At 45.8% G+C, this 27,973-nt stretch overlaps 1 protein-coding gene across 1 annotated transcript in view; it reads right to left on the bottom strand.

The window, feature by feature from the left end:
• Positions 1–326: 326 nt before the first annotated feature.
• P3H4 (prolyl 3-hydroxylase family member 4 (inactive)) overlaps positions 327–27,973 on the bottom strand; it is a 58,933-nt gene continuing 31,286 nt past the window's right edge. Inside the window, exons 6-7 of the mRNA XM_082273019.1 lie at positions 22,159–22,245; positions 327–617 (exon numbers count right to left, since the gene is read on the bottom strand). Coding sequence (XP_082129145.1) covers positions 468–617; positions 22,159–22,245 — 237 coding nt within the window. The 3' untranslated portion in view covers positions 327–467. The remainder of the gene's footprint in view (positions 618–22,158; positions 22,246–27,973) is intronic.

Raw genomic sequence — 27,973 nt, forward strand, 5'->3', positions numbered from 1 at the left:
TATTCTATCTTCCAGCTTGCCTGTAAATCACTCAGTGATAGGCTTCTTAACGGGAAGCAATTTTCAAGCCATTACAACCAAGTTTGACCAATAGTTGATCACAAAATCAACTGAATGCAACTAGGTGCCAGTAGTTTCCATTGAAAAGGAAACTAACATCTTTTAGTATGTGGTTTATCCCTTTGTAAGCCAATAAAGATGGAAGCATGTGCCTGCAAGAAGTGAGACTTGACCAATAAGGACCACTTCTGAGAGGACTTGAAGGATAAGACACAACACTGAACACTTTTTATAGAGTCAATATGTTTACACTGTCCTCATGTAGGCATCATGATGAAAATTGTTTTCTACAAATTGTGGAATGGTTGGAATTTTCTAGCATTGGAATGTTACTTGAATTATGTACACTGGGCACCTTGTGTTGTCCTTGGTGTGGATCGTACAAGTCCATCTGTAGACCAGAAGCTTTAGGTTGAGCTTGGCTTGTCAGCCAGGTCTCCTTTTGACTTTGGTTCTGCCCACCATTCAGCAAAAATCCCTTCCTCGTAATCTCCTTCCCCTTCAAATTCTGTATCAGTTGGGGGTGGTTCTGTGTCCTGGACTGCTCCGACTTCAATCTGTAATATAAAAGTGTACACATTTAGTATATTGCTATATGCATTAGGATGCAAGGGAAACTATTACTGGGAAGAATGGAAGGGGAGACATGTGCCTAAGGGGTCGTGTAGAAAGCCTTTTAATAGGCTGTGCACAGTGCAAAATCATCTTAATGTTCCCTGGCAAATTACCAAGTTCAGAAATTGATCATATAGTTTAATAATACGTATAAGCAAACTGTTATACAAATGTGATAAGTACAGCTTGCTGCACATGGGAATTGGCTGATATTTCAAACAGCCTTCAACACCAACCCGTAAAGGACTAGTTAACTTTCCAAAAAAAAACCAACCTACACTCTCTAGCCCCCCCCCCCCTAACTTAATCTACCACAGAACAGTGATGGCTTTCTCTGGTCCTCAGGCCCAAAAATTCTCAAGGTACATCTTCACAATGACTCTTCATAGACCTGAATGGGGCAGTACCCTGACACTGGAGACAATTGCGGGGGTTAGACAAAAATATGGAAACACTAAATGATTTGCAGGTGTGAAAGCGACAACATGTTTCACATTGAAAGCGGAAGTGATGTAACATTCTTTTGCCTCCGCTGTGTGATGAGACACCTAGCTAGCAGTTGGGAAGCCTCACTTTCATCATTCACTGCGTGTGCTGCTGGTAATTCGGAGTAATGTCAGAGCTCATGGAGCTTCAAAGAGAGCAAATTCTTGGTGCCCGCTTAGCTGGTGCCTCTGTGACTGAGGTTGCCAATTTATTTGCGGTGTTGCGAGGTACAGTATCCAAGGTTATGACGGCATATACAGTTTCTGGGAAAACGTCATTGGACAAGCATAAGCATGGTAACATTGTAATGATCATGCATACTGGGTTCACGGATAGCCGTCTGGGTAGCAGCCATTTTGTACATGTTCAGCCATTACCTTTTGTTTTGTCATTCGCTTCTCTGTTTGAAAACCAAAGATCCAGCAGTTCTGTTAGTCCCCCCCCCCCCTCCCAGAACATAGCTATAGTTCAAAGGGTCCTTTGAGTACACAAGTGCTTGGGGCTTCAAGCAAACCTATCTCCACTTAGGCCTTTACAGAGCTGTAGAGCTAATTGAGTTCTGGCAGGATGTCTGTTAAATTCTGCTGAACCAGACTGATCATTGAACTATGACCAAATCCATTAGGAATACATAGCATGCCATAAAAGGATACCCAGAACTAATGGGGATTGTAAAAAGCATTCAGGGCCAAAAGATGACCCTTCAGAGATCTTTACCCAATTCAAAACTTAACAAATCCACACACGATTCCTAACATCAGACAGAAACATGACGCATTAATAATAAGTATATATTTTAATGGGAAATATCATATGGAACATATCCAAGTCATACATGACTAAGCTAGCACCTACAGAAGGGAAGATGGCAGTCAGAAACCTCCTGGGTGACAGGTTTATCTGAGCTACCCTGTGTTTAGTATCCCTGGACACGAAATTCAATGCTGAACAATAATCTATCAATCAGTTTTAAGAATGCAACCAGTACATATTAGGAGATATAAATAGTGGTAGAAAACTGTGTGTAAGGCAGGGCCATGATACTGTCATAAAAAACGATGGCCACTCCTCAGACGCTTAATTGGTCTGATGGCCTCTGTCAACACTCCTTTGATCCCAGAGAAAAAGGGGGTTGTCTAGGCAGTTGACAGTTCTCATGTACCATCAAACCAGGAACATCTGTCAAGTTTGAGAACCGATAACACTTGGCATCAACTGAACTCTGCTAAACCCAAGGACATTGTAAGTATTCTCCTTCTTAACTCTGATTCCTCTGTTGTTGTATTATTTCTTTCTTTCTTTCTTTCTTTGAAACAACCTTTTTTTCTGTAAATATTTTTCTGCAAAAATAATTTATTTTCAGACCTTTTCATTATTAAAACCTAATTCTGAAAAGTGTTAAAACTGTCTTTAATGCTCTTTTCATGCAAGTTAACGCATCCCTGTCTCTTGAAGAGCGCTACTGTATACAGTAAATCTCTGAAATATACCTGTCGGTGGTGACAGTGTGTGTACAGACGTTTATTTTTCAGAATTGTTCTTGTTAATATTGTGAAGGGTTGATAGGCCCAAAAACTATTTGGTGGCAGTTTGGAGTTTAAAGGGTTAATTGCCTAATTAATGAACCCAGTGACAATCGCTCACAGGCTGCTGCCACCTAGATTGTGGTCCCGCAACCTGGAAAATCTTTGTGCAGGGGGCAGCTTAGAGTGGCATTGTTACGTATGTGACGGCGCGGTGTGAGATTGGCCAATCCCTTGTCACTAGTTAGTGAGGAGGGCAGGGATCTGATACCGCATCCGTCATAGACATGGTCAACTGACAGAAAGAGACAGACAGACATTGCGCAGTATTGTGATCTGGAATAGGAAAACAACTGCTGCAAAAGTGACTGCAGAGCTCAAACTCAGTCTGCCAAAGCCCATGTCCACAAAAACTGCGTGGAGGGAACTCAAAGTCGTAGGAAACCGCTGTGTGAGTGGGTTTTTTTTGCAACGTGAAAGGTAAAGCCATAATGTGCTAGTATGCATCGCATACTAGCACATTATGTGAAACATATTTTAAAGGAGATATTTAAGTACCTATAGGTAAACCTTATTTAATCCCACTTTAATAAGCAAAAACTTGACTGGAAAGCTGCAATTGCCAAACCACTAATGACTGATATTAATGTTCAGAAGAGGTGAGAGTGGTGCAACACCTATAAATCGTGGACTATTGATTAACCGAAAACTGAAATATGGTCCAATAAATCGAGCTACACACTGTTCCCAACCACCGGATGTGTTTACATGTGGCGAATACCGTCCCAAGCTTATGACCAGGACTGTCTTGTGCCAATGGTAAAGCATAGTGGTGGCGCAATCATGGTTTGGGCAGCCATATCTTGGTATTCTGCATGTCTTATCATCACTTTTAAGGGTAGAATCACTGCCAGCGACTATGTACAAATTTTGGCTGATCATGTGCACCCCATGGTACAGACATTGTTTCCCGAATACAGTGCCATTTACCAAGACGATAATGTTCTAATTCACACAGCTGGTGTTGTCAAATCGTGGTTCTCACACATTCTCACACCTTCCCTGAGCGCGGCAGTCATTTGACCTTAATATCATAGAGCCACTATAGTCAATTTTGAAGAACAAGGTTCGGGCTCATTTTCCACCTCCGGCATCTCTGTGAGAACTGGAACGATTTTTGCATTACAGAGGAAGTAAAGCTTCCTCTGTAACTTGTACCTATAGTTAAGCCTGTGATAAGGCTTACCTATAGGTACTGTAAATATCTCCTAAAATGCACCGTTTAGGAGATATTTACTTTGCATGCAGCCAGTGACATCACTGGCGCATGCGCTCTGAAGGAACAGCCGCCCGTGCCTCTCCTTCAGAGCCCTGTGCCATGAACGGCGGCTCCCCCGTGCAATCAAATGGCCGGAGGATGTGCACTCGGAAGGAAGACGGGTGAACAAGTCGGCTGTGTCAGCGATGTGTGGGCGCTGCTGTGGGGGCTTCGTTCTAAGGAAAGTATTTTAAAATGAGCTAGTATGCGATGCATACTAGCTCCATATGCCTTTGTCTTTCAGGTTTTTATTTTTTATATTTTTTATTTTGGAGATTTACAACCTCTTTAAGAGTGGTATCAGATTCCATTATCCACCATCAAAGACTTATAATTCAGGCCGTCTTGGAAGCCAAAGGCAGTCCAACACCATATTAGGTAACGATTTTGTTCTTTTACCTGGTGTTTCCATATATTTGTACAACCCCTGTAGAGTACAACCTTTTTAAAGTATATGGAAAGTCACTGTGCAGATGCAGCAGTTTTCGGGCTGAGAATGTTAACACCAGAGACAGCCACAGTCAGTCCTTGAGAGTCTTCTTGGTTGGAAACTATCTAGGCTAGATTAGGATAGAGGGTTAAGGAAGGTGTGCTGTTTTTTTTAATTTGCAAATTTTCAATAGTGTGGAAGGGTTAGAACCTATGCCAGATTTTTTAAAGCCCAAATGAAATCTCCCCAAATCCTACCTTTGACAGTTGACACCATAATGGAAGTTATCCCTCTACTCCTGTTGCAGTGACAACTACTGTATAACATTTCCGATTTCCCAGCACAAAACCAAAAGCTCCAAAGACAGTGGTCAACAGGACAAATAGATAGGGTTGGGCTTCCCATTGGGGACAAAAATAGTAGGTTCTAACCCTTCCCTGCACTGACCAAAGTTTGAACTGAAGTAACATACAACAGAGATCACAAGATCAGTTGTCAATGAGCATTGTTTGCATACACTTGAGAGGCCCTTTGAGTATATTTAAATTTAAAAGGGGTTGATTCATTAAAACTGGAAAGTGCAGAGGCTTGTGCAATTCTGCATAGAAACCAATAGGCTTCCAGTTTTTTTTTTTTTATCAAAGCTTAATTGAACAAGCTGAAGTTAGAATCTGATTAGCTACCATGCACAGCTGCATCAGATTTCACACTCTCCAATTTAAAGGGTAACTCCACTCTAATGGGAAAAAAATACCAACTAAAAAAAATAATATAAAATAGCATTTACATATGTGACACAAACCATATTGTAATTGAATGTTATTAAAAATGACCTTTCCTTTTCAATCTGCAGCTCTGTAATTTTCTGTAAGGTGCAATGCAATATGGCTACCTGGAAGTGTTTGATTTTTGGCATCCCCTGGTAAGATACTCCCAATAGGAAATAACATCTTTCCTCATTAGAGCTCCGATTCTGCAGCGGCTGGTTAACCGCTTCCATACAGAGCAGTTAGACCCTTTTCCTGCCCAGACCAATTTTCAGCTTTCAGCACTCTCACACTTTGAATGACAATTGCTCAGTCATGCTACACTGTAACCAAACAAAAATTTTATCATTTTTTTCACACAAATAGAGCTTTCTTTTGGTGGTATTTGATCACAACTGGGGTTTTTTTTTTTTTCGTGATATAAGCAAAAAAAGAGCAAAAAATTTGCAAAAAAAACACTTTTTTTAGTTTCTATTATAAAATTTTGCAAAAAATTAATTTTTCTTCATACATTTGGGCCAACATTTATACTGCTACATATCTCTGGTAAAACTAACCCAAATTAGTGTATATTATTTAGTCTGTGTGAAAGTTATTGAGTCTAGAAGCTATGGTACCAATTACTGAAAATTGATCACACCAGATGTACTGATGGCCTATCTCCTTTCTTGAGGCCCTGAAATGTCAGGACAGTACAAATACCCCCCAAATGACCCCTTTTTGTAAAGTAGAGAGTCCAAGGTATTTAGTAAGAGGCATGGTGAGTTTTTTGAAGTTATAATTTTTTCCCACAATTCTTGGGAAAATGAAGAAAAAAATTTTTTTTTCTTTTTTTTCCCAAAACGTTGTCAATTTATAAGCTATTTCTAACACATAGCATGTACACAGCAAAAATGACACCCCAAAATTCATTCTGCTACTCCTTCTGAGTATGGTGATACCACATGTGTGAGACTTTTACACAGCCTGGCCACAAAAAGAGACTCCACATCCAAGTAGCACCATAAGGTGTTTTAGGAGCATAAATACACATAAAACTTTCTTTTCTCTATCGCTCATTGACAGACGTAGTCTTCTTGATTCTCAAGAGCTGGGTTATGTTGTCTCCGCAGGAGTAGGACTAGGCAGAATGACAAAACGTTCTGGCTCCACCCTAGGGGGCAGTCCCTGAGGGTATATCCTCCCTCTCTCTGCTACAGGGAATCAGTTTTTTTCTGTCTAGACAGGAGTAAGGACCTAAGTTCCTTGCTGGGATCTTTTGGTCCTGGCAAGACTTTTTTTCTTTAAGAAAAAGACATTTTTTAGGTAGTTTTCTCCAGTGTTTTTTTCCTGTGAGATCTTCAAGCAAAAATGCCGGACTGGGCGACACTTGTGGTCACCCCAGCCGGCCTACGAGCGCGTGCAGACCAGGCATTGCGCTTGGTCGGCCGCGACATATTCAAGTAAGTATGCGGGGCCGGGCGACGGGCTGGATGTGAGATCCAGTGGTCACCCCGGTTTCTGCCTAAAAGCGCGTGCAGACCAGTGCGCTGAGTCGGCCGCGACGGAGTCCCAGTAAAGGGACTGACTTTGCGAGTTAAAAGCTCGCTTGGACGCCAGGACCAGAGAGTCGAGGCGTCCACAAACCCCCACCTGAGTGGAGAGGGTATTATGAAGAGAGGGTGCCTGTCGGTTCGGTATGGTGAGTAAAACGTTCCCTTTTTTCCTCATTTATGAGGCAGTATATATTATGGGCCCCTCCAGATATGGTCAGTATATATCTGACACTTACAAGTCCCCCTTGTAATACAGCATGTGTTTGTGGGAAGTGGACTTGGTTCAAGAGCTAACACTCTACCCAGCAGACTGTAACATTACAGCAAACATAGGAGGTATAATCCTACCTTATGTGCAGTGTATCTCGGTAGATCCATATGTCACCTCTCAGGAGTGCAGGTGGATGTGCTGGGAAGACGATATCGGCGGTCCGCCGCCATTTTGCCGTAGACCGAATGCATGTATGTCCTCAGGTCACGCCGGCCGCCATGTTTTTGGAGTCTTATGTCTCTTCTATGGGGGCGGCCATGTTTTGTGAGCCCAGCTTCCTCGTGGAGGGCTGGGAACGCCGGAAGGCGTACACAGGGGGCGGAGCCACGCCTTCTGCCCGGGAAAAAGCAAACAGCTCCTTCCAGTCTGTGTAAGACAGACGCTGGCTGCAGTTTGTTGGAAACTGCACTGCATCGGTTGGTGAGCCTTGGGGGTCCCTCTCTCTCTCTCTGGGATCGAGAAGCAGGTACTCTGAGGGGCGCTATTGCGCTAGGGGGAGACACACAAAAAAAAAAAAAAAAAAAGGTTTTTTTGTTTATTGCTGGCAAAAGTGTCCTGTATTAACATGGACCCTGCCACTCATGTATCTCCTCCGGATCCCCTCGAGGGGTCTGCGGGATCCTCCAGCACCCCATTGACAATTGTATCTTTGTCAGCCATTATGGAAACTTTTGTGTCCCGGGTGGAAGTGGCTTGTCAGGGACAGGGCGCAAGAAAGCGACCCCCGCCTAACCCCTTATTATCTGAAACCTCGGATTCAGACTCTGAGCCTATTTCTGCAGTTGCAGGTACTTCATCTGGTATTGGTGTCTCGGGTCCTGTCTCTTCAGACAGTGAGGAGGATGTTTCGGCATCTGCCATAGCCCGAGAGGAAGCGTTGGTAAACGCACTCATTGTATCTGTTCAAGAGACTTTAAGGTTACAGGGTATTCCATCAGAAATAGCTGAAACTGAGATCCCTTTTGGGACTAAAAAGCGCATCAAAGTGGCAAAGGTTTTTCCATTGCCCAAATGTTTTGGCAATCCAATCGATGAAGAATGGCGTCTGCCAAAACGCACTTTTAATATTTCCAAACGCATTGACAGGCGTTATCCGTTTGAGGAAACCCTTATTAAGAAATGGACAGAACCACCTGTGGTGGATTCACCAATTGCTAGATTGAATAAAGCCACGGTTATTCCTTTAGAAGACGCTCCGTCTTTTAAAGATCCAGTGGATCGCAAGATAGAAGCTATGTCTCGCACCATGTTTTCCTTGATTGGATCAGCTTTCAGGCCAATAATTGCTATTGGTCTGGTTTCGCAGGCTGTAACTGAATGGACCAAGTGGTTACGCCGGGACTTAGAAGAGGTCCCTCAGGCGGTATCAGATTTGTTGGAGCAAATGATACAGGGGTTACAGTTTGTATGTGATGCGGCGTTAGACGCCACTCCATTAATGGCGCGAGCATCAGTCTCAGCAGTGGTTCTCAGGCGTACACTGTGGCTAAAAGGTTGGATAGCCGACCAAGGTTCCAAAAAAGCATTGGCTAATATCCCCTTTTCAGGAGAGCGTCTATTTGGAGCCAACTTAGATGAGATCATTAAGGATCTCACCGGTGGAAAAAGCACCTTTTTACCGCAAAATTTTAAAGGTAGAGGAACTCGTCAAAGACGAGGGCCTTCTTTTTCTGCTCACAAGAGGTTTTTTCGTCCAGCGGGTGAAAAAACTAAGTCCTCCAAGGTTCCTACAGGAGGCATCAGGGGTCGTTGGTCGGGCAAGCAAAAGCCCGCCCCCTCCAGACCTGAAGATAAACCATCCAAAGCCTGAAGGTGCGCCCCCACCCATAACTGGGGTGGGGGGACGTCTTCGCCGGTTCCCGGATCCATGGCTTTCCAGAATCCCGGACAAATGGGTTTGCGAAGTCATAAAGTCAGGGTACAAGATCGAGTTTCGATCTCTCCCACCGGCGCGATTCTTCCCTTCCAATATCCGACTATCTCCGGATCGTCTAGAAGATCTGCGGAGAGCAGTCACAGATCTACTACAACAAGGAGTGGTAGTCCACGTTCCTTGGACAGAACGGTTTCAAGGGTTTTATTCAAACCTGTTTACAATACCCAGGAAAGAGGGCAAAGTGCGTCCAATTCTGGACTTAAGAGCACTCAATTCTTTCGTCAACATAAGAAGATTCAGAATGGAGTCCATTCGCACGGTAGCAGCCTTCCTGCATCCAGGGGATGTCCTAGCGTCCATAGACATCAAGGACGCCTATCTTCACATTCCCATTTTCGCAGGACATCAGCGTTTTCTACGCTTTTCCGTAGAGGAGAACCACTATCAGTTTGTGGCGTTACCTTTCGGTCTCGCCACGGCTCCGCGGGTCTTCACAAAAGTGTTGGCCCCAATGTTGGCACTTCTGCGCCAAAGAGGTATATCGATTCTAGGTTACCTAGACGATCTTCTGCTTCATGCAGAGTCTCCTCAGACCTTGCTACAAAACATAGAAATTACTATGATTTCTTTACAGGAATTCGGGTGGCTGGTGAACCAGCAAAAGTCTTTTCTGGTTCCCACCCAGAGGCTCGAATATCTGGGTCTAATTCTAGACACAGTCAGGACAAGAGTGTTTCTTCCGGTAGGGAAACTTCGAAAGATTCAATCAGCAGTCCAGTTGTTACTGTCCAACAGCTGGTCTTCCCTTCGGACTTGCATGAGGGTTCTGGGGTTGATGGTGGCTTCATTCGAAGCAGTCCCATTTGCCCAGTCCCATACCCGAATTCTTCAGCAAGAGATTCTCCTCAGATGGAATCGGAATCCGGAATCCCTGGACAATCAGATACGATTGAGCAAACAGACCAGAGAGTCTCTGGTTTGGTGGCTTCGGTCTCCAATGCTCAGCCAGGGAAAGTCATTTCTGCCAATATATTGGACGATAGTGACCACGGATGCCAGTCTATCCGGATGGGGAGGAATTCTCGGTCAATTATCTGCCCAGGGACTTTGGTCCCCGGAAGAATCCAGATTACCGATAAATGTATTGGAACTGAGAGCGATCAGACTTTGTCTGATTCACTGGACCGAGCAGCTCCAGGGCAGCCCGGTTCGGATCCAGTCGGACAATGCCACGGCCGTGGCTTATGTCAATCACCAGGGGGGCACCAAGAGTGTCCGAGCGGCCAAAGAAGTGGCTTGCATTCTTCGCTGGGCGGAACGATTTGTTCCAGCAATCTCTGCGGTGTTCATTCCGGGGGTGGAGAATTGGCAGGCAGATTATCTCAGCCGTCAGACCCTGGATCAGGGGGAATGGTCCCTCCATCCAGACGTTTTCCACCAGTTGTGCCTACGGTGGGGCACCCCGGATGTGGATCTGTTGGCATCACGATTCAACAGGAAAGTTCAGAGATTCGTGGCTCGCTCCCGCGATCCTCTAGCAGAAACCGCAGACGCATTGATCGCCCCGTGGGGGCAATACCAGCTAATATATGCCTTCCCTCCTCTCGCGTTACTGCCAAAGACTTCTTCGCAGGGTAGAGGAGGAAGGAATCCCAGTAATCCTGGTAGCTCCGGACTGGCCTCGTCGAGCTTGGTACGCCGACATGGTCAGACTGGTGGCGGACGTCCCGTGGAGACTTCCTCTCAGAGAGGATCTACTGTCTCAGGGACCGATCCTCCATCCTGCTTTACGATCGCTGGCTTTAACGGCCTGGCTATTGAGACCCAGGTGCTGAAGGACAAAGGTTTGTCAGCTTCAGTTATTCCTACTCTAGTTGAAGCAAGGAAAGCGACTTCCAGAAAGATTTATCATCGCACATGGAAGTCCTACATTGCATGGTGTGAACCTTTGGGGTTCCGTCCTCGGTCTTATTCGATTAGTCGAATATTGGCTTTTCTGCAACAAGGGGTTGAGCAGAAACTGGCCTTGAGTACTATCAAGGGTCAGGTCTCAGCATTAGCCATCTTCTTTCAGAAGCCTTTGGCTACTCATTCCTTGGTGCGGAATTTCATCCAGGGGGTGCGACATCTGGCTCCGCCAGTGCACGCGCCGTTACCCCCCTGGGATCTTAATTTAGTGTTGTCGGTTCTTCAGAAACCTCCCTTTGAAGATATTAGGGAGATTCCTCTACCCACGTTGTCCCAGAAGGTGGCCTTCTTGGTGGCTATTACTTCTGCACGCAGGGTGTCAGAACTGGCCGCATTATCTTGTCGTTCACCATATCTGGTGGTTCATAGAGATAAGGTGGTTCTTCGTCCGAATCCATCCTTCCTACCAAAAGTAGTTTCAGAATTTCATCTGAATGAAGAAATTGTATTACCTTCCCTGTGTCCTAAGCCCAGTCATCCTCGGGAATTTGCTTTGCACTCCTTGGATGTGGTCCGGGCGATCAGGGTATACTTGAAAACGACAGACTCGTTTCGCAAGACGGATTCACTTTTTGTGATCCCGGATGGACCCAAAAAGGGGTTGCCTGCATCTGCCGCGACCATTTCCAGATGGATCAGACAGACGGTAGTGCAGGCTTATTCTATTAAGGGTCGGGAGCCCCCGTTCCCTGTTAAGGCGCACTCCACTCGGGCACTTAGTGCGTCATGGGCCTTTCGCCATCAGGCGTCAGTGGTCCAGGTGTGCAAGGCGGCTACCTGGTCGTCGGTGCATACCTTCTCTAAACATTATAAAGTTGATGTAATGGCATCGTCTGATGCCTCATTTGGCCGCAAGGTTTTGCAGGCCGCAATTTGAGGAGACCAGTGGTCTACCTCGAGGGTTTTTTTCCATTGGAAAATTTTTTCTTTAGTCTCATTCTTTGTTTATAATGAGCCTTTAAAACTTCTAGTTTGGCACCGGTTGGGCCTACTAGATTGGATTTGATTTTGTCAATCCCACCCCTCATTTGTGGCACTGCTTCTGGATGTCCCAGCTCTTGAGAATCAAGAAGACTACGTCTGTCAATGAGCGATAGAGAAAAATGGATTTTTGTAAGAACTTACCGTAAAATCCTTTTCTCTTAAGCTCATTGACAGACGTAGTACCCGCCCCTCTATCATTGAGTGGGTTGGGTTAATTTCTCTGTACTGCTTTAAACAGAACTGATTCCCTGTAGCAGAGAGAGGGAGGATATACCCTCAGGGACTGCCCCCTAGGGTGGAGCCAGAACGTTTTGTCATTCTGCCTAGTCCTACTCCTGCGGAGACAACATAACCCAGCTCTTGAGAATCAAGAAGACTACGTCTGTCAATGAGCTTAAGAGAAAAGGATTTTACGGTAAGTTCTTACAAAAATCCATTTACTACCTATCACACTTTTCAAGGCCCTAGAGCACCAATACAATGGAAAAGTCCACAAAATGACCCCATTTTGGAAAGCAAACACTCCAACGTATATTCTATGAGGCATTATGGGTCCTTTGAACATGTCATTTTTTTCCACAAGTTTTTGGAAAATGTGGGAAAAAAATAAAAACTTTTTTTTTTACACAAAGTTGTCAATTTATAGGATATTCCTAACACATAGCATGTACATAGCAAAAATGACACCCCAAAATACATTCTGCCACTCCTCCTGAGTATGGCAATACCACATGTGTGAGACTTTTTCACAGCCTAGCCATATAGAGGGGCCCAACATCCAAGGAGCATCATCATGCATCCTAGCCACTTGCCTAGGCCTATTTTTGACATTTGGTGTTTACAAGCTAAAATCAGTTGTTTTTGCTAGAAAACTACTTAGAACCCCAAAACATTATATATTTTTTTTAGCAGAGACCATAGAGAATAAAATGGAGATTATTGCAATATTTTTTATCACACCGTATTTGCGCAGCGGTCTTCCAAACGCAATTTTTTGGGAAAAAATTCACTTTTTTGAATTAAAAAATAAGAAACCAGTAAAGTTAGCCCAATTATTTTCCATAATGTGAAAGATAATGTTACGCCGAGTAAATAGATACCCAACATGTCATGCTTCAAAATTGCGCACGCTCACAGAATGGTGACAAACTTTGGTACTTAAAAATCCCCATAGGCGACATTTTAAAAATGTCTACAGGTTGCTATCTTAGAGTTACAGAGGAGTTCTAGGGCTCAAATTATTGCTCTTGCTCTAACGATCGCGGCGATACCTCACATGTGTAGTTTGAACACTGTTTACATATGTGAGCGGGGTTTCCGTATGCGTTCGCTTCTGCGCGCGAGCTCGCGGGGACAGGGCGCTTTAATTTTTTTTTTTTTACTATTTATTTTATTTATTATTTTTTATTTTTACACTGTTTTTAAAAAAAAATTGATCGTTTTTATTTCTATTACAAGAAATGTAAACATTACTTGTAATAGAAAAAGGCACGACAGGACCTCTTTTTTGTGAGATCTGGGGTCAAAAAGTCCTCAGATCTCACGAGTACACTAAAAGATAGAAATAATAAAAAAAAAAAATAAAAAAAAAATTAAATAAAATGAAAAAAAAAAAAAGGGACCTTTAAACTGGTTGCTAGGCAACAACGTTTGCCGTAGCTCCGGTCCTCCAAGACCATAGAGTCGAGTGAGGGCAAGCTTGCCCTCACTCGACATCCTGTCTGTGAGGATCTGGGACCGGATCGTTTTCCCCGCTGCTGGCGGGTCCGGTAAGCGGGGAAAAGGACCAGAATGCGGCGGGAGGGGCACCTCTTCTGCCACCCCGGAAGGGTGATCCCGCGGCGAATCCGCCGCTGGGACCACCTTTATCGGAAAGCCAACCGTCCACCGTTTAAAAAAATACCAGGGTTATGGCAGCTATCTGCTGCCATAACACCGGTATTTAGGTTTAAACGGAGGACGTATATAAACCTTTTTGGACTTAGACATGGTGGCTGTATGAAGGGTGACAGGTACTCGGGTACTTTGCTGGGCAGGTGACAGGTACTCTGGTACTGATGAGCAAGTGGCAGGTACTCGAGTACTCCGATAGGCAGGTGACAGGTACTCGGGTACTCTTATGGGCAGGTGACAGGCAGGTGATAGGTACTGATGAGTAGTACTGATACTGATAGGTGATACTGATACTGTACTGATGGGTACGGATGATTAGTACTGATACTGATAGGTGATAGGTACTGATGGGTACTGATGAGTAGTGATTGGTACTGATGAGCAGGTGGCAAGTACTCGGGTACTTCAGGTGTCAGGTACTCTGATGAGCAGGTGGAAGGTACTCGGGGTACTCTGATGGGTAGGTGACAGGTACTCGGGTACTCTGATGGGTAGGTGACAGGTACTCGGGTACTCCGATGACGGGTACTCAAAGTACCAGAGTACCTGTCATCAGAGTACCTGAGTACCTGTCATCAGAGTACCCGAGTACCCGTCATCAGAGTACCCGAGTACCCGTCATCAGAGTACCCGAGTATCCGAGTACCTGTCATCAGAGTACCCAAGTACCTGTCATCAGGGTACCCGAGTACCTATCATCAGAGTACTCGAGTACCTGTCATCGGAGTACCCGAGTACCTGTCATCAGAGTACCCGAGTACCTGTCATCAGAGTACCCGAGTACCTGTCATCAGAGTACCCGAGTACCCATCATCAGAGTACCCGAGTACCTGTCACCAGCCCATCAGAGTACCTGTCATCAGCCCATCAGAGTACCCGAGTACCTGTCATCAGAGTACCTGATGGGCTGGTGACAGGTACTCGGGTACTTTGATGAGCTAGTGACAGGTGCTTTTTATTGGGGGGGGGGGGGGCAATCAGTGTGGTTGGGGTGCACTGTATTTGGTAACTAGCTGTTACCACAATCTCCTCCTCACACAGGATCAGTGTGTGAGGAGGAGAACACGGTGACAGCTAGTTACCGTGTTCTCTGATGACATTTGTGACTGGCTGTGATTGTACACAGCCGGTCACGTGGTAAAGAGCCAATTTCATTGGCTCTTTACCTAGATCGGGGATGGGCTCTGTCCGAGGGACGAGCCTCGTCCCCGATCGCCGCGCGCATTAAGGAAGGAACGAGCGGCTCGCGCTGGAGCCGCTCATGTGATCGGCTGTGATTGACACAGCCGATCATGTGGTAAACAGCCAATTTCTATTGGCTGTTTACCTTGATCAGGGATGGGCTATGTCCGAGGGACGAGCCTCATCCCTGATCGCGCCGCTGCACGCCGCCGGGGGCGAGCGCTGGCAGCTAGAACGGGCCGACGTCATATGACGGCGGTCCGGATCGGTAAAGCCATCCTGCCGACGTCATATTACTATGACTCGGTATGGAAGTGGTTAATAATTATGAAACCACTCCCATTAGACTCACTCAGCACCGGGGCACAGAGGAACAAACAGGGATTCCTTAAGAATAACAAAGGATATGAATGTGCAACAAAGATTGTTAAAATCCCTGCAATGTACATAGATCATCCAGAGGGGAATATTTTTTCGCAACAAAAGTGGAGTTAAGCTTTAAGTAAATCAACCCCAAAGTACTATAGCATATTTGAGTCTAAAGAGAGAAAATAGAGCACCACTTTAAGCCAAAGGGAAGGGGCTGGAGAACTTATGGATTTACGTCTTCTTTAACAACCAGGCCATAATAAACAACATATTAGTCACTATAATGCTATCCTTAGTGACAAGGAAACATATAGTATTATCTTAGATGGATAAGGCCAGGTTCATGGACTCCGATAAGCCTCTATTCTTTGCTCCTGACTGTAAAAAATAGCAGCCGTAACTATGTCAACAACACGCAATTACTTAGTTTGAAATGCTAAAACAAAAAATTACAAATCCAATATATGGCCAACATTTTGGGACCCCCCTCTTTTAATGATGAGTTTGGTGTGGAAGAACTGAAGTGGCCAGCAGTAAACTATGACCTTAACCCTCATCTCTGGGATTGAATTAAAAAGTCCATTGCAAGACAGGATTTCTCCTTAAACATCAGAACCTGACCTCACAAATGCTCTTGTGGATGAATGGGCAGACATTTCCATGGACACACTCCAAAATCTTGCGGGAAGCCTTCCATGAAGAGTTGGGGTGGTTGCAGATGCAAAAAGGGGGGGACGGGGACAACTCCAGTGTTTTGCTGAGGGGCACATGCATGCCTTGAGATTCCATGCATGGGCAGATATTGCGCTACTTAAGCCCCGTACACACGCACAGATTGTTGGCCGTAAATTGTTGGCCAACGTCCGATCTGCCGATTGTAGGCTTGTTAGTATGATGCTTCCGACAGCCAACTGCGAATTTTCGGCCGAAAAAAATCTGGTGTGCATGCTATAAAATTTTTGTTGGCCAACAAAGAACGGCCGATTGTTCCTCAGTCAGTACAGATTTCGGCAGACAAAAATCAGATGAGCAAGACTGGGCATGCTCAAAGAAGAAAAAACACACTGAAAGTCAACCATCACATGACATCACTTCTGAAGTTGGTTTTTGTTGGCCAACAAAAGTCCAGTGCAAGTCTAGAGCACATTTCAACCAACAAACAACACTGGACAAAAGTTGGCCGATCAGTTGGCCAACAATCTGTGCGTGTGTACGGGGCTTTACTCTCTCCCAGGTATTTGGAAATGGTCAGAGATTTGCAGCATGTCTGCATACGCACAGGGAATTCCTGTGCATACACACACATATAGTGGGTATCTACAAGGTCCCAAGTACCAGAGCCCAGCGGCATGTGTGCGCAAATGTGCCACAGGTCTCTCCTAGGTCATAAAGATATGTGGCACATCTGTGCACAAACAAACAGCATATGTTAGAAGGTGGCACAGAAGAGGAGCAGCAAGACAAGAGCGTACTGGAAATAAAATGCCATCTTCCTGCAAACAGTATGCCGCCTAGAAGTTATAAAATGGAAGTTTCCATCATAAACTTCCAAAATAAAAATAAAGAAAAGATTTTTGAAAATGCCCCACGAGAGAACAATACTACTTATGTTTTTTTGCTGGTTAAAGAGCTGAGCTGGAAGGTCTAGTAGACTCTTCAACATGTGACACTTTCAGGTGTGTAAGATACTTGTGTCCCCAGCTGTGGTTCCACCCACTGGGTGCTACATCACTACAGCTGTGCAGGGATACAATAGTGACGTAAAGTATCTCACAAAAGTAAGTGCACCCCTCACATTTTTGTAAATATTTTATTATATCTTTTCATGTGACAACACTGATGAAATGACTCTTTGCTACAATGTAAAGTAGTGAGTGTACAGCTTGTATAACAGTGTAAATTTTCTGTCCCCTCAAAATAAATCAACACACAGCCATTAATGTCTAAACCGCTGGCAACAAAAGTGAGTACACCCCTAAGTCAAAATGTCCAAGTTGGGCCCAAAGTGTCAATAGTTTGTGTGGCCACCATTATTTTCCAGTACTGTCTTAACCCTCCATTGTCATCCGTTTATCCATAGGAATGCATTGATATCTGTTTTTCATCCGTCAACAGATGGATAAAAAACGGACAAACGGTCCGTATGTGTGAAATGGGCTTTACAGTGTAAATTTGCTGTCTTCTCAAAATAACTCAACACATAGCGATTAAACCGATGGCAACAAAAGTGAGTACACCCCTAAGTGCAAATGTCCAAATTGAGCCCAATTAGCCATTTTCCCTCCCCGGTGTCATGTGACTTGTTAGTGTTACAAGGTCTCAGGTGTGAATGGGGAGCAGGTGTGTTAAATTTCGTGTTATCGCTCTCACTCTCTCATACTGGTCACTAGAAGTTCAACATGGCACCTCATGGCAAAGAACTCTCTGATGATCTGAAAAAAGAATTGTTGCTCTACATAAAGATGGCCTAGGCTATAAGAAGATTGCCAAGACCCTGAAACTGAGCTGCAGCATGGTGGCCAAGACCATACAGCAGTTTAACATGACAGGTTCCACTCAGAACAGGCCTCGCCATGGCAAACAAAAGAAGTTGAATGCAGATGCTCAGCGTCATATCCAGAGGTCTTTGGGAAATAGACGTATAAGTGCTGCCAGCATTGCTGCAAGGTGTGGGGGGTCAGCCTGTCAGTGCTCAGACCATACGCCGCACACTGCATCAAACTGGTCTGCATGGCTTTCATCCCAGAAGGAAGCCTCTTCTAAAGATGATGCACAAGAAAGCCCACAAACAGTTTGCTAAAGACAAGCAGACTAAGGACATGGATTACTGGAACCATGTCCTGTGGTCTCATGAGACCAAGATAAACTTATTTGACTCAGATGGTGTCAAGCGTGTGTGGCGGCAACCAGGTGAGGAGTACAAAGACAAGCGTGTCTTGCCTACAGTTAAGCATGGTGGTGGGAGTGTCATGGTCTGGGACTGCATGAGTGCTGCCAGCACTGGAGAGCTACAGTCCATTGAGGGATCCATGAATGCCAGCGTGGACTGTGACATACTGAAGCAGAGCATGATCCCCTTCCTTCAGAGACTGGGCCGCAGGGCAGTATTCCAACATGATAACGACCCCAAACACACCTCCAAGACGACCACTGCCTTGCTAAAGAAGCTGAGGGTAAAGGTGATGGACTGGCCAAGCATGTCTCCAGACCTAAACCTTATTGGGCATCTGTGGGGCATCCTCAAAACCGAAGGTGGAGGAGCGCAAGGTCTCTAACATCCACCAGCTCCGTGATGTCATCATGGAGGAGTGGAAGAGGACTCCAGTGGCAACCTGTGAAGCTTTGGCTAACTCCATGCTCAAGAGGGTTTAGGCAGTGCTGGAAAATAATGGTGGCCACACAAAATATTGACACTTTGGGCCCAATTTGGACATTTTCTCTTAGGAGTGTACTCACTTTTGTTGCCAGTGGTTTTAACATTAATGACTATGTGTTGAGTTATTTGAGGGGACAGCAAATTTACACTGTTATACAAGCTGTACACTCACTACTTTACATTGTAGCAAAGTGTCACTTCTTCAGTGTTGTCACATGAAAAGATATAATAAAATGATTACAAAAATGTGAGGGGTGTACTCACTTTTGTGAGATACTGTAATAGTTGGCATGTAAAACCACAAAGCACAGCAGAAGGCGTATCTGACTCATCTGGTGTCTAAACTTGCATGGCTAGCTTTAAACTACCTAAAAGCGTCATAATCCATGGACCTTGTTAAGCTGGCTTTAAATCGGTCGATATCTGAACGAACGTTTGTATAAAAAAACACATCAGTGCATTCGATAATGCCAACAAAGATTTGGTGAATGTCGCTTAAAAGTACTTGGTTGGCATTTAACATTTATTTTGGTACGTATAGAATTTCCCGAGCGAAAATGACATATACCGTTAGAATTTTATTTAAAACAAAATTTTCATCCTTCTTCAAAATTTATCGCCACTACAGTCCAAAACGGCTTGACACCACTAAATGTTAGAATATCGAATGAATATTCTGAAAATGAACATTTTCCAATTAAATTCTACTACGTAGTGTATGGCCGGCTTTAGTGAGATTTCTCCGCTTGGGCTCCTCAGTCCTAACACCTAAACAGCAACATTGGCAGCCATTATGAGAGGTTTCCGCTTTATAATATAGAGAATATAGCAGGAGGAACTTGAATACACAAATACATCCTAAACTCCCAGGTCAGAGTGAAGAATTATGGCTGGAAAATCTCAATGCTAAAGTATCTACGAAAAATAAGAAGCCAGGCACTGACTGGGCACACCGAGATCCACCTGAGACTAATATATTGCCTTTGGATGAACTTTCTCCCTTTGAAGAATATGTATACCCAACATTTCATATTCCTGCTGTACCACGTACTTGTATGAGAAATTCTCCTGTTCTTTTTGTATTGCTTCCTTTGTATGAAATACCTGGTGTTCCTGCCAGTCCCTCTGCTTTCCAATTAAAAACTGACCACACTAGGCAGGAGAGCACACCATGGTCAGTTCTCTAGCTACGCTGGGAACTCTGCCTGCTCTCCTCTAAGGATCAGACATGTCCTGACACCCCCCGCTCAGCCTTTCACTGGGAAGATCAGTGTGCTGCTGTATCAGAAATCGGGGGCTTGTTTTACAAGGTTAGGGTTTACAATCACTTTAAACCCTCTTATGAACACAGCTTCATAGTCAAAGGTGGGCAGGCACGAGAGAGTTGGTAGTGGGGCATACAGTGCATCTAATTGCCAATCTTCTTCTGTGATCAGCGTTGTTTCCCCTTTACCCACCTGGGATGTTTTACTGAAGCTGAACAGTATCCTCCCTACATTTACAATGGCCACTCAGTTATGTTGATTGCTCATAATTAAACCATTCCTTGCTCAGTGAGTCCATCAACTCTAGCACCGTCTTTACGAACCATAAAAATCATACAGTGTAATTATGGGTAATGAGGATTGCTTCTCTCACAAGGCTAACCTATTTGTGGTCTTGTAAATGAAATGAAGAATTAAAGAACCACAAGAGCATCAAACATTCTAAATGCAACTATGATGTCACTGAACCCTGTCTGATGAAAATTTGTTCTGTTAGAAACCTTATTTGTAGGTTGTCATCTACTCAAATGAGACTAAGCCATTTTATATTTTTACTAGTCTTACTAGCTGTTGAGTGGCTGGGTGTCAGGGCTGCAGTCCCTGGCACAGAGCATGTGCATCTATGTCACATCTAGGTCACATCTAGGTCACATCTAGGTCACATCTAGGTCACATCTATGTCACATCTAGGTCACATCTAGGTCACATCTAGGACACATCTAGGTCACATCTATGTCACATCTAGGTCACATCTAGGTCACATCTAGGTCACATCTAGGACACATCTAGGACATCTAAGTCACATCTAGGTCACATGTGTCAAACACAAGGCCCGTGGGCTAAATCTGGCTCCCCCAGGCCTTTTTATGTGGCCCTCAGACCTCTCCTGCAGCTCCCCCTTGTTTCCGCCCCCACCCTGTCTCAGTAGTTGGCAGCAGAGAAAAGGACAGCACTTGTTCGCTAGATCCTGCCCTTCTCCATGGAACCACAGAGAGGCTGGTCTCTGCCCCTCTGCCTCAGCAGCAGATGGGAGGACAGAACTCCTCCTACAGATCCTGTGCCTCTCTGTGCAGTCGTAGTGACACCTTGTCTCTGCCTCCCCTGGTGTCAGCATTCAGCAGACTCTGATAGCTGACTCCAACCCTCCTCTGATCCTCCTGCAGACCCTGCACTTTCTGCTTTCCAGCCCTCCCCCAAGCTTATTACCAGGAGCAGCACAATGAAAAGGGGTGCACTGTGACGTAAGGGATGGTGGGGGATTCTTGACATCTGATGTAAGGGATGGGGTGCTCTGGACATCTGCTTATAATTATTATGAGAATAATAAAATTCTATGCATTTTGAAAAGAAGGGTCGGACACCGCTGGTATCATCCACAAGAAACTTTATTGGATACTGCTCAGGCAGAAAACCATGGCAGAGCCATGTTCTATCTGAGAGGTCTCCAGTAAAGTTTCTTGTGGATGACCCTCCTTTTCAGACTGAAAGCAAGAAGAGACCCCAGCCAGATCTGTAAGTAAAAGCAGCACACATACACTTGCATACACCTGTGAACCCCTTGATTGCCCTCCTGATCACTCCTGTCCCCCAGGACAATATTATCACTGATCACTGCATTAGTGTCACTATTGACGTCAGTTTCAGTTAGTTTCCCTCCCAGCCAGTGTTAATATGCGCCTGCACTATCATAGTCACAGGATACATTTCTGATTACCGCCATTAACCACTTCAGTCCCGGAAGGTTTTACCCCCTTCCTGACCAGGCCCTATTTTGCGATTCGGCACTGCGTTATTTTAACGGACAATTGCACGGTTTTGCAACGCTGTACCCAAACTAAATTGATGTCCTTTTTTTCCCCACAAATAGAGCTTTCTTTTGGTGGTATTTGATCACCTCTGCGATTTTTATTTTTTGCGCTACCCTATTGGCTTACAAGCCTTGAGTAGAAAGTCCTGTGTAAGCTCGATGCCGGTCTATGTCATAGCTTACACAAGACCAACGACCTTCTCTTCCCACTTCACTTCCACATGACAGTGCTTGGGACTGGCAACTGGCAGCCCGGACATCCAGCATTTCATAATGGAAGAATAAAGATAAAATAATCCCCATAGTTGGAGTACCAAGTGTTTCCAAAACCCAAAAATGGCAAAGTGTGGCTGACCGATCCAGTAACCCTATAGCTCTGCACTGAATGGTTATTATAACAAAATTAATTTTAATGTTATTTTCCAGATTTTACCTCGTCATCGTCCCGACGGAGAAAATCGTGAGCAAACTGCAACAGCTCCTTGTGGCGCACAGTCTGGTTGTGATAAATCAGGGCTTCCTGTAGGGAAGACAAACAGCGTCATCAAAAAAATAAATAAATAAAAAAAAAAAAAATCTGATATGAAAGCTAGCTCCAAGTCAGAGATTACAATCATTGAATTATCAGGACAGCCAGGTATCTAGCATTTTCAGATAGAAAGATAAGCAGCAGCAGTTTACAGATTTCTCTTAGTCTAGGTTTCTTTTAAAGCAGAGCTCCTTGCATCAGCTAAACAATTGACTTACTGTACATACACCGTATTTTACTATTGAAAGGACTATTCTCTTCAGCCAGTTTTGTGATTCACACTTAGCTTCCACTTTGCATAGCGAGGAATCCCTAACTTTAATTTCAGTTTAACAGCTTCCTTTGTCACCTGCTAACTGGATAATGAATGAGCCCTGTCCAACTATTTTTGAATTGTTCAGCAAGTAGACATTTAACACAGAAAACTGCAAGGCTGAAACAGGAAATAGTAATGGTAACTGCCTGGCCATGTGAAGTAGCAGAAGTGCATAAATCGCAAGACTGGCTAAACAGATTTACAAATCCTTTTGAAGATAAATAGTTTATTTATGTATTTCTACTGTGTATTTTGCGGTTTCTTCTCATTTCTTTTGTAACATACAGAACACTATCTCTCTAAGGCTCGGTTCACACTACGTCACTCCGACTTAGGGGGCGACCTGTGACGTCACGTGCAGCGCGACTTCGGCACGACTTGCTCAGACTTCATAAAATGAATGTCTATGCAAGTCGCCTCCAGGTCACCCCGAAGTAGTACAGGACCCTTTTTCTAAGTCGGTGCGACTTGTGTCGCTCCTATTAGAATGGCTCCTGTACTACTCAATGGGAGCGTGAAGGACCGCGACTTGTCAGGCTGACAAGTCGCGGTCCAAGTCGGATCAGTGTGAACTGACACTAATTGTAAGCCCCCAAATTGTTATCAATATGTACAAATATATTAAAAATCTTGCTTTTATGTACTGTAAAATAGAAGGAGATTTTCCACACAGTCCCATGCCAGGCAAGTGTATTTAATTGCTGGCTAAGCAATGAATACCAGCAAGTATCACAAAGCTTACATCCTTTATAATATGAATATTATGAATATATATATATATATATATATATATACTGTACATACATATATACAGGCAGGTCCATAAATATTGGGACATCAACACAATTCTAATATTTTTAGCTCTATACACCACCACAATGGATTTGAAATGAAACTGCAGACTTCCCGCTTTAATTTGAGGGTATTTACATCCAAATCAGGTGAAAGGTGTAGGAATTACAGCAGTTTGTATATGTGCCTCCCACTTTTTAACCACATACCGCAAAGTGACCTACCCGTACGTCGGCAGACTTTGCGAGGTTATACCGGGATGATACCTCACGGTACCGTGGTTTGAAGCCGACGGTTGGCTTTCCGTCGGTAATGACCGTGTCAGGATCTGTGTCATTACATGGGTCACCTGCTGGTGGCACTGTTGTTCCTGTAACTGAGGGGCGCAGTTCCAGGGCCCACCAGCGGGTGTCTCCCAGCAGCTGGACTGTTCTTTTAATTAAGCTGCACCTGAGGAGGACTGCTGAGGGAATATAAGCCCGCCCTTCACTGAGGCTCAGTGCTTCAGTATTTTCTCTGCTAGCCGTGTCCCTGTCTGAACCTGTATCCTGATCCTGAGTCCTGTTCCCTGCATCCTGCTTCCTGTACCTGGCTCCCTGCTTTCCTTGTCTCCTGTCCCTGTCCTGTCCTGCTATTGTTTGCTCCATCCCTTTGTATATAGTTTGTTAGGTTCTATTGGGGTTTTGTACTGTTATCATTTATATTTTGTTTACTTGTTTATGGTCACTGGTGTTGGTATTGGAGTGTGTCATTTTGCTTAATAAACTTATTTACATCTTTATCCATATGGGTCCCGATTCCTTGGTGCAGCCAACTGATCTGATCACCCTTGCTGGATGCCTGCATGTGGTATCCCTGACAGAATACTGAAGCCACTAACGATCAGATCGGTTGCACCTGGGAATTAGGAATTTTCTGGTTGTTGCAAGATGCAGTCAGAGGAGGTCTTTTATTTTTATTTGCTTGTAACAGAAGACAGGGAATATTGTCACCAAATTTTGAAAACTTACACTAGCGAGCAGTTGTTGGAATGCATCCGTCTGGCCCACTCGTTTGTTGACAAAGGCAGAGTTTTGTTCAAAGAGATTCAGCCACTTATTCAGCTCTGTGCAGAGTTGGCTTTATCTAATACCCCTAAGGGTGGTGATGATTATTCTCCTCCTTTTAGTGTCTCTCAGGTGGTATCTCTTGTGTGGCTCTTGGAAGATGATAAACCCTATTTTATTGAACATTATTCAGTGTATTCTCCAGAGGCCCTGTTGGATTGCATGAATGCTGTATATTCTCTAATCAGACAAGGGGGTTGTAAATTGAGTTTTGTTCAGGCCTTATTGCAAACCTGGTCAGATCTTTCCAATTTAGCATCAGCTAACTCACACCAATCCACTTCTGCCTCTGGACACCAGTTTTCTCAAAGTTTATCCTCTCCGTTACCCGTATCAACCACAGCTGCAGTTAGGTATGGTTTGCTTTCCACTGCTTGTTCATATCCTGGCTTAACGAGTTGCACTTTTCCTGCATTTAACTCTGTGAAAACTTCCTCTACTACTCTGTTGCCTCTGGCAACCTCTCAGAAATTCTCCTCTGTAACTGTCTCTCCTTTTCCACCATCTCCCAATACTGCCATTTCGCTTCCATCTACTTCACAATCTATTCATAGCCCTGCAACCACTAGCAAGATTTCTGTATCTAAACCTAAAAAGAAAAGGAGATTTTTCCCAACACATACAATTATACCTGTTACCCAGCCTGCTGATCCAGTGCCCACTGATCTGGTGCCTCCTACTGAGCCTGTTGATCCAGTGCCCACTGATCCGGTGCCTCCTACTGAGCCTGCTGATCCAGTGCCCGCTGTTCTGATGCCTGTTGTTCCAGTGCCTGCTGATCCAGTGCCCACTGATCCGGTGCCTCCTACTGAGCCTGCTGATCCAGTGCCCACTGTTCTGATGCCTGCTGTTCCAGTGCCCGCTGATCTGGTGCCTCCTACTGAGCCCGCTGATCCAGTACCTGCTGTTCCGGTGCCCGCTGATCCGGTGCCTCCTACTGAGCCTGCTGATCCAGTGCCCACTGATCCGTTGCCTTCTACTGAGCCTGCTGATCCAGTGCCCGCTGTTCTGATGCCTGTTGTTCCAGTGCCCGCTGATCCAGTGCCCACTGATCTGGTGCCTCCTACTGAGCCTGCTGATCCAGTGCCCACTGTTCTGATGCCTGCTGTTACAGTGCCCGCTGATCTGGTGCCTCCTACTGAGCCTGCTGATCCAGTGCCTGCTGTTCTGATGCCTTCTGATCCAGTGCCCGCTGATCTGGTGCCTCTTACTGAGCCTGTTGATCCAGTGCCTGCTGTTCTGATGCCTGCTGATCCAGTGCCCGCTGATCTGGTGCCTCTTACTGAGCCTGTTGATCCAGTGCCCACTGATCCGGTGCCTCCTACTGAGCCTGCTGATCCAGTGCCCGCTGTTCTGATGCCTGTTGTTCCAGTGCCTGCTGATCCAGTGCCCACTGATCCGGTGCCTCCTACTGAGCCTGCTGATCCAGTGCCCACTGTTCTGATGCCTGCTGTTCCAGTGCCCGCTGATCTGGTGCCTCCTACTGAGCCCGCTGATCCAGTGCCTGCTGTTCCGGTGCCCGCTGATCCAGTGCCTCCTACTGAGCCTGCTGACCCAGTGCCCACTGATCCGGTACCTTCTACTGAGCCTGCTGATCCAGTGCCTGCTGTTCTGACGCCTGTTGTTCCAGTGCCCTCTGATCCGGTGCCTCCTACTGAGCCTGCTGATCCAGTGCCCACTGTTCTGATGCCTGCTGTTACAGTGCCCGCTTGTCTGGTGCCTCCGACTGAGCCTGCTGATCCAGTGCCTGCTGTTCTGATGCCTGCTGATCCAGTGCCCGCTGATCTGGTGCCTCTTAATGAGCCTGTTGATCCAGTGCCCACTGATCCGGTGCCTCCTACTGAGCCTGCTGATCCAGTGCTCGCTGTTCTGATGCCTGTTGTTCCAGTGCCCGCTGATCCAGTGCCCACTGATCCGGTGCCTCCTACTGAGCCTGCTGATCCAGTGCCCACTGTTCTGATGCCTGCTGTTCCAGTGCCCGCTGATCTGGTGCCTCCTACTGAGCCCGCTGATCCAGTGCCTTCTATTCCGGTGCCCTCTGATCCAGTGCCTCCTACTGAGCCTGCTGATCCAGTGCCCTTTGATCCGGTGCCTTTTACTGAGCCTGCTGATCCAGTGCCCGCTGTTCTGATGCCTGTTGTTCCAGTGCCCACTGATCCGGTGCCTCCTACTGAGCCTGCTGATCCAGTGCCTGCTGTTTCATTGCCCGCTGATCTGGTGCCTTCTACTGAGCCTGCTGATCCAGTGCCCACTGATCCGGTGCCTCCTACTGAGCCTGCTGATCCAGTGCCTGCTGTTCTAATGCCTGCTGGTCCAGTGCCCGCTGATCCGGTGCCTCCTACTGAGCCTGCTGATCCAGTGCCCGCTGTTCTGGTGCCCGCTGTTCTGGTGACCACTACCCAGTCTGCTGACCCAGTGCTTGCTTTTCCAGTGCCCGCTGACCCAGTGCCTGCTGTTCCGGTGCCTGCTGATCCGGTGTCTCTTACTCAGCCCGCTGATCCGGTGCCAGCTGATCCCGTGCCCGCTGTTCTGGTGACCACTACTGTGCCTGCTGATCCTGTGCCTGCTGATCATGTGTCTGCTGATCCTGTGCCTGCTGATCCTTTGCCTGCTGACCCAGTGCTTGCTGTTCCAGTGCCCGCTGACCCAGTGCTTGCTGTTCCGGTGCCTGCTGACCCAGTGTTTGCTGATCCAGTGCCTGCTGAGCCACGGTCTGCCGCCCTGTTTGATGTGCCACTGTCTGTTGCCCAGCCTGGTGTGCCACTGCCGGATATCCTGCATGCCGCTGGCGCTCCCCTGCTTGATGTCCAGCTTGCCTTCAGTCCCAGTGTTGGGACATGTGTTGCAATGAGGGCAGGTGTATCCCTAATGTTACGCCTCTTCAGGAACTTGACCTGTGGGGTGCCAAGACGGCTTCCAGACCCTGGTGGTGGGGCGCATGATCAATTGCTGGACTCTGGTGGCACGCCTTCCGGCAAGTTAAAGGACTTTGGCCTAGAGAGTGCTAGAAGACCCGCAGACATGGAGGGGAGACCTTTTTGGACTTTTGGGGTAGAAGCACAATGGAGCGTCCGGAGGCCGCTCCTTAAAGGGGGGGAACTGTCAGGATCTGTGTCATTACATGGGTCACCTGCTGGTGGCACTGTTGTTCCTGGAACTGAGGGGCGCAGTTCCAGGGCCCACCAGCGGGTGTCTCCCAGCAGCTGGACTGTTCTTTTAATTAAGCTGCACCTGAGGAGGACTGCTGAGGGAATATAAGCCCGCCCTTCACTGAGGCTCAGTGCTTCAGTATTTTCTCTGCTAGCCGTGTCCCTGTCTGAAACCTGTATCCTGAAACCTGTATCCTGATCCTGAGTCCTGTTCCCTGCATCCTGCTTCCTGTACCTGGCTCCCTGCTTTCCTTGTCTCCTGTCCCTGTCCTGTCCTGCTATTGTTTGCTCCATCCCTTTGTATATAGTTTGTTAGGTTCTATTGGGGTTTTGTACTGTTATCATTTATATTTTGT

Source organism: Pelophylax lessonae (genome assembly GCF_965119305.1).
Source record: "Pelophylax lessonae genome assembly, chromosome: 11".
Classification (NCBI taxonomy): domain Eukaryota; kingdom Metazoa; phylum Chordata; class Amphibia; order Anura; family Ranidae; genus Pelophylax; species Pelophylax lessonae.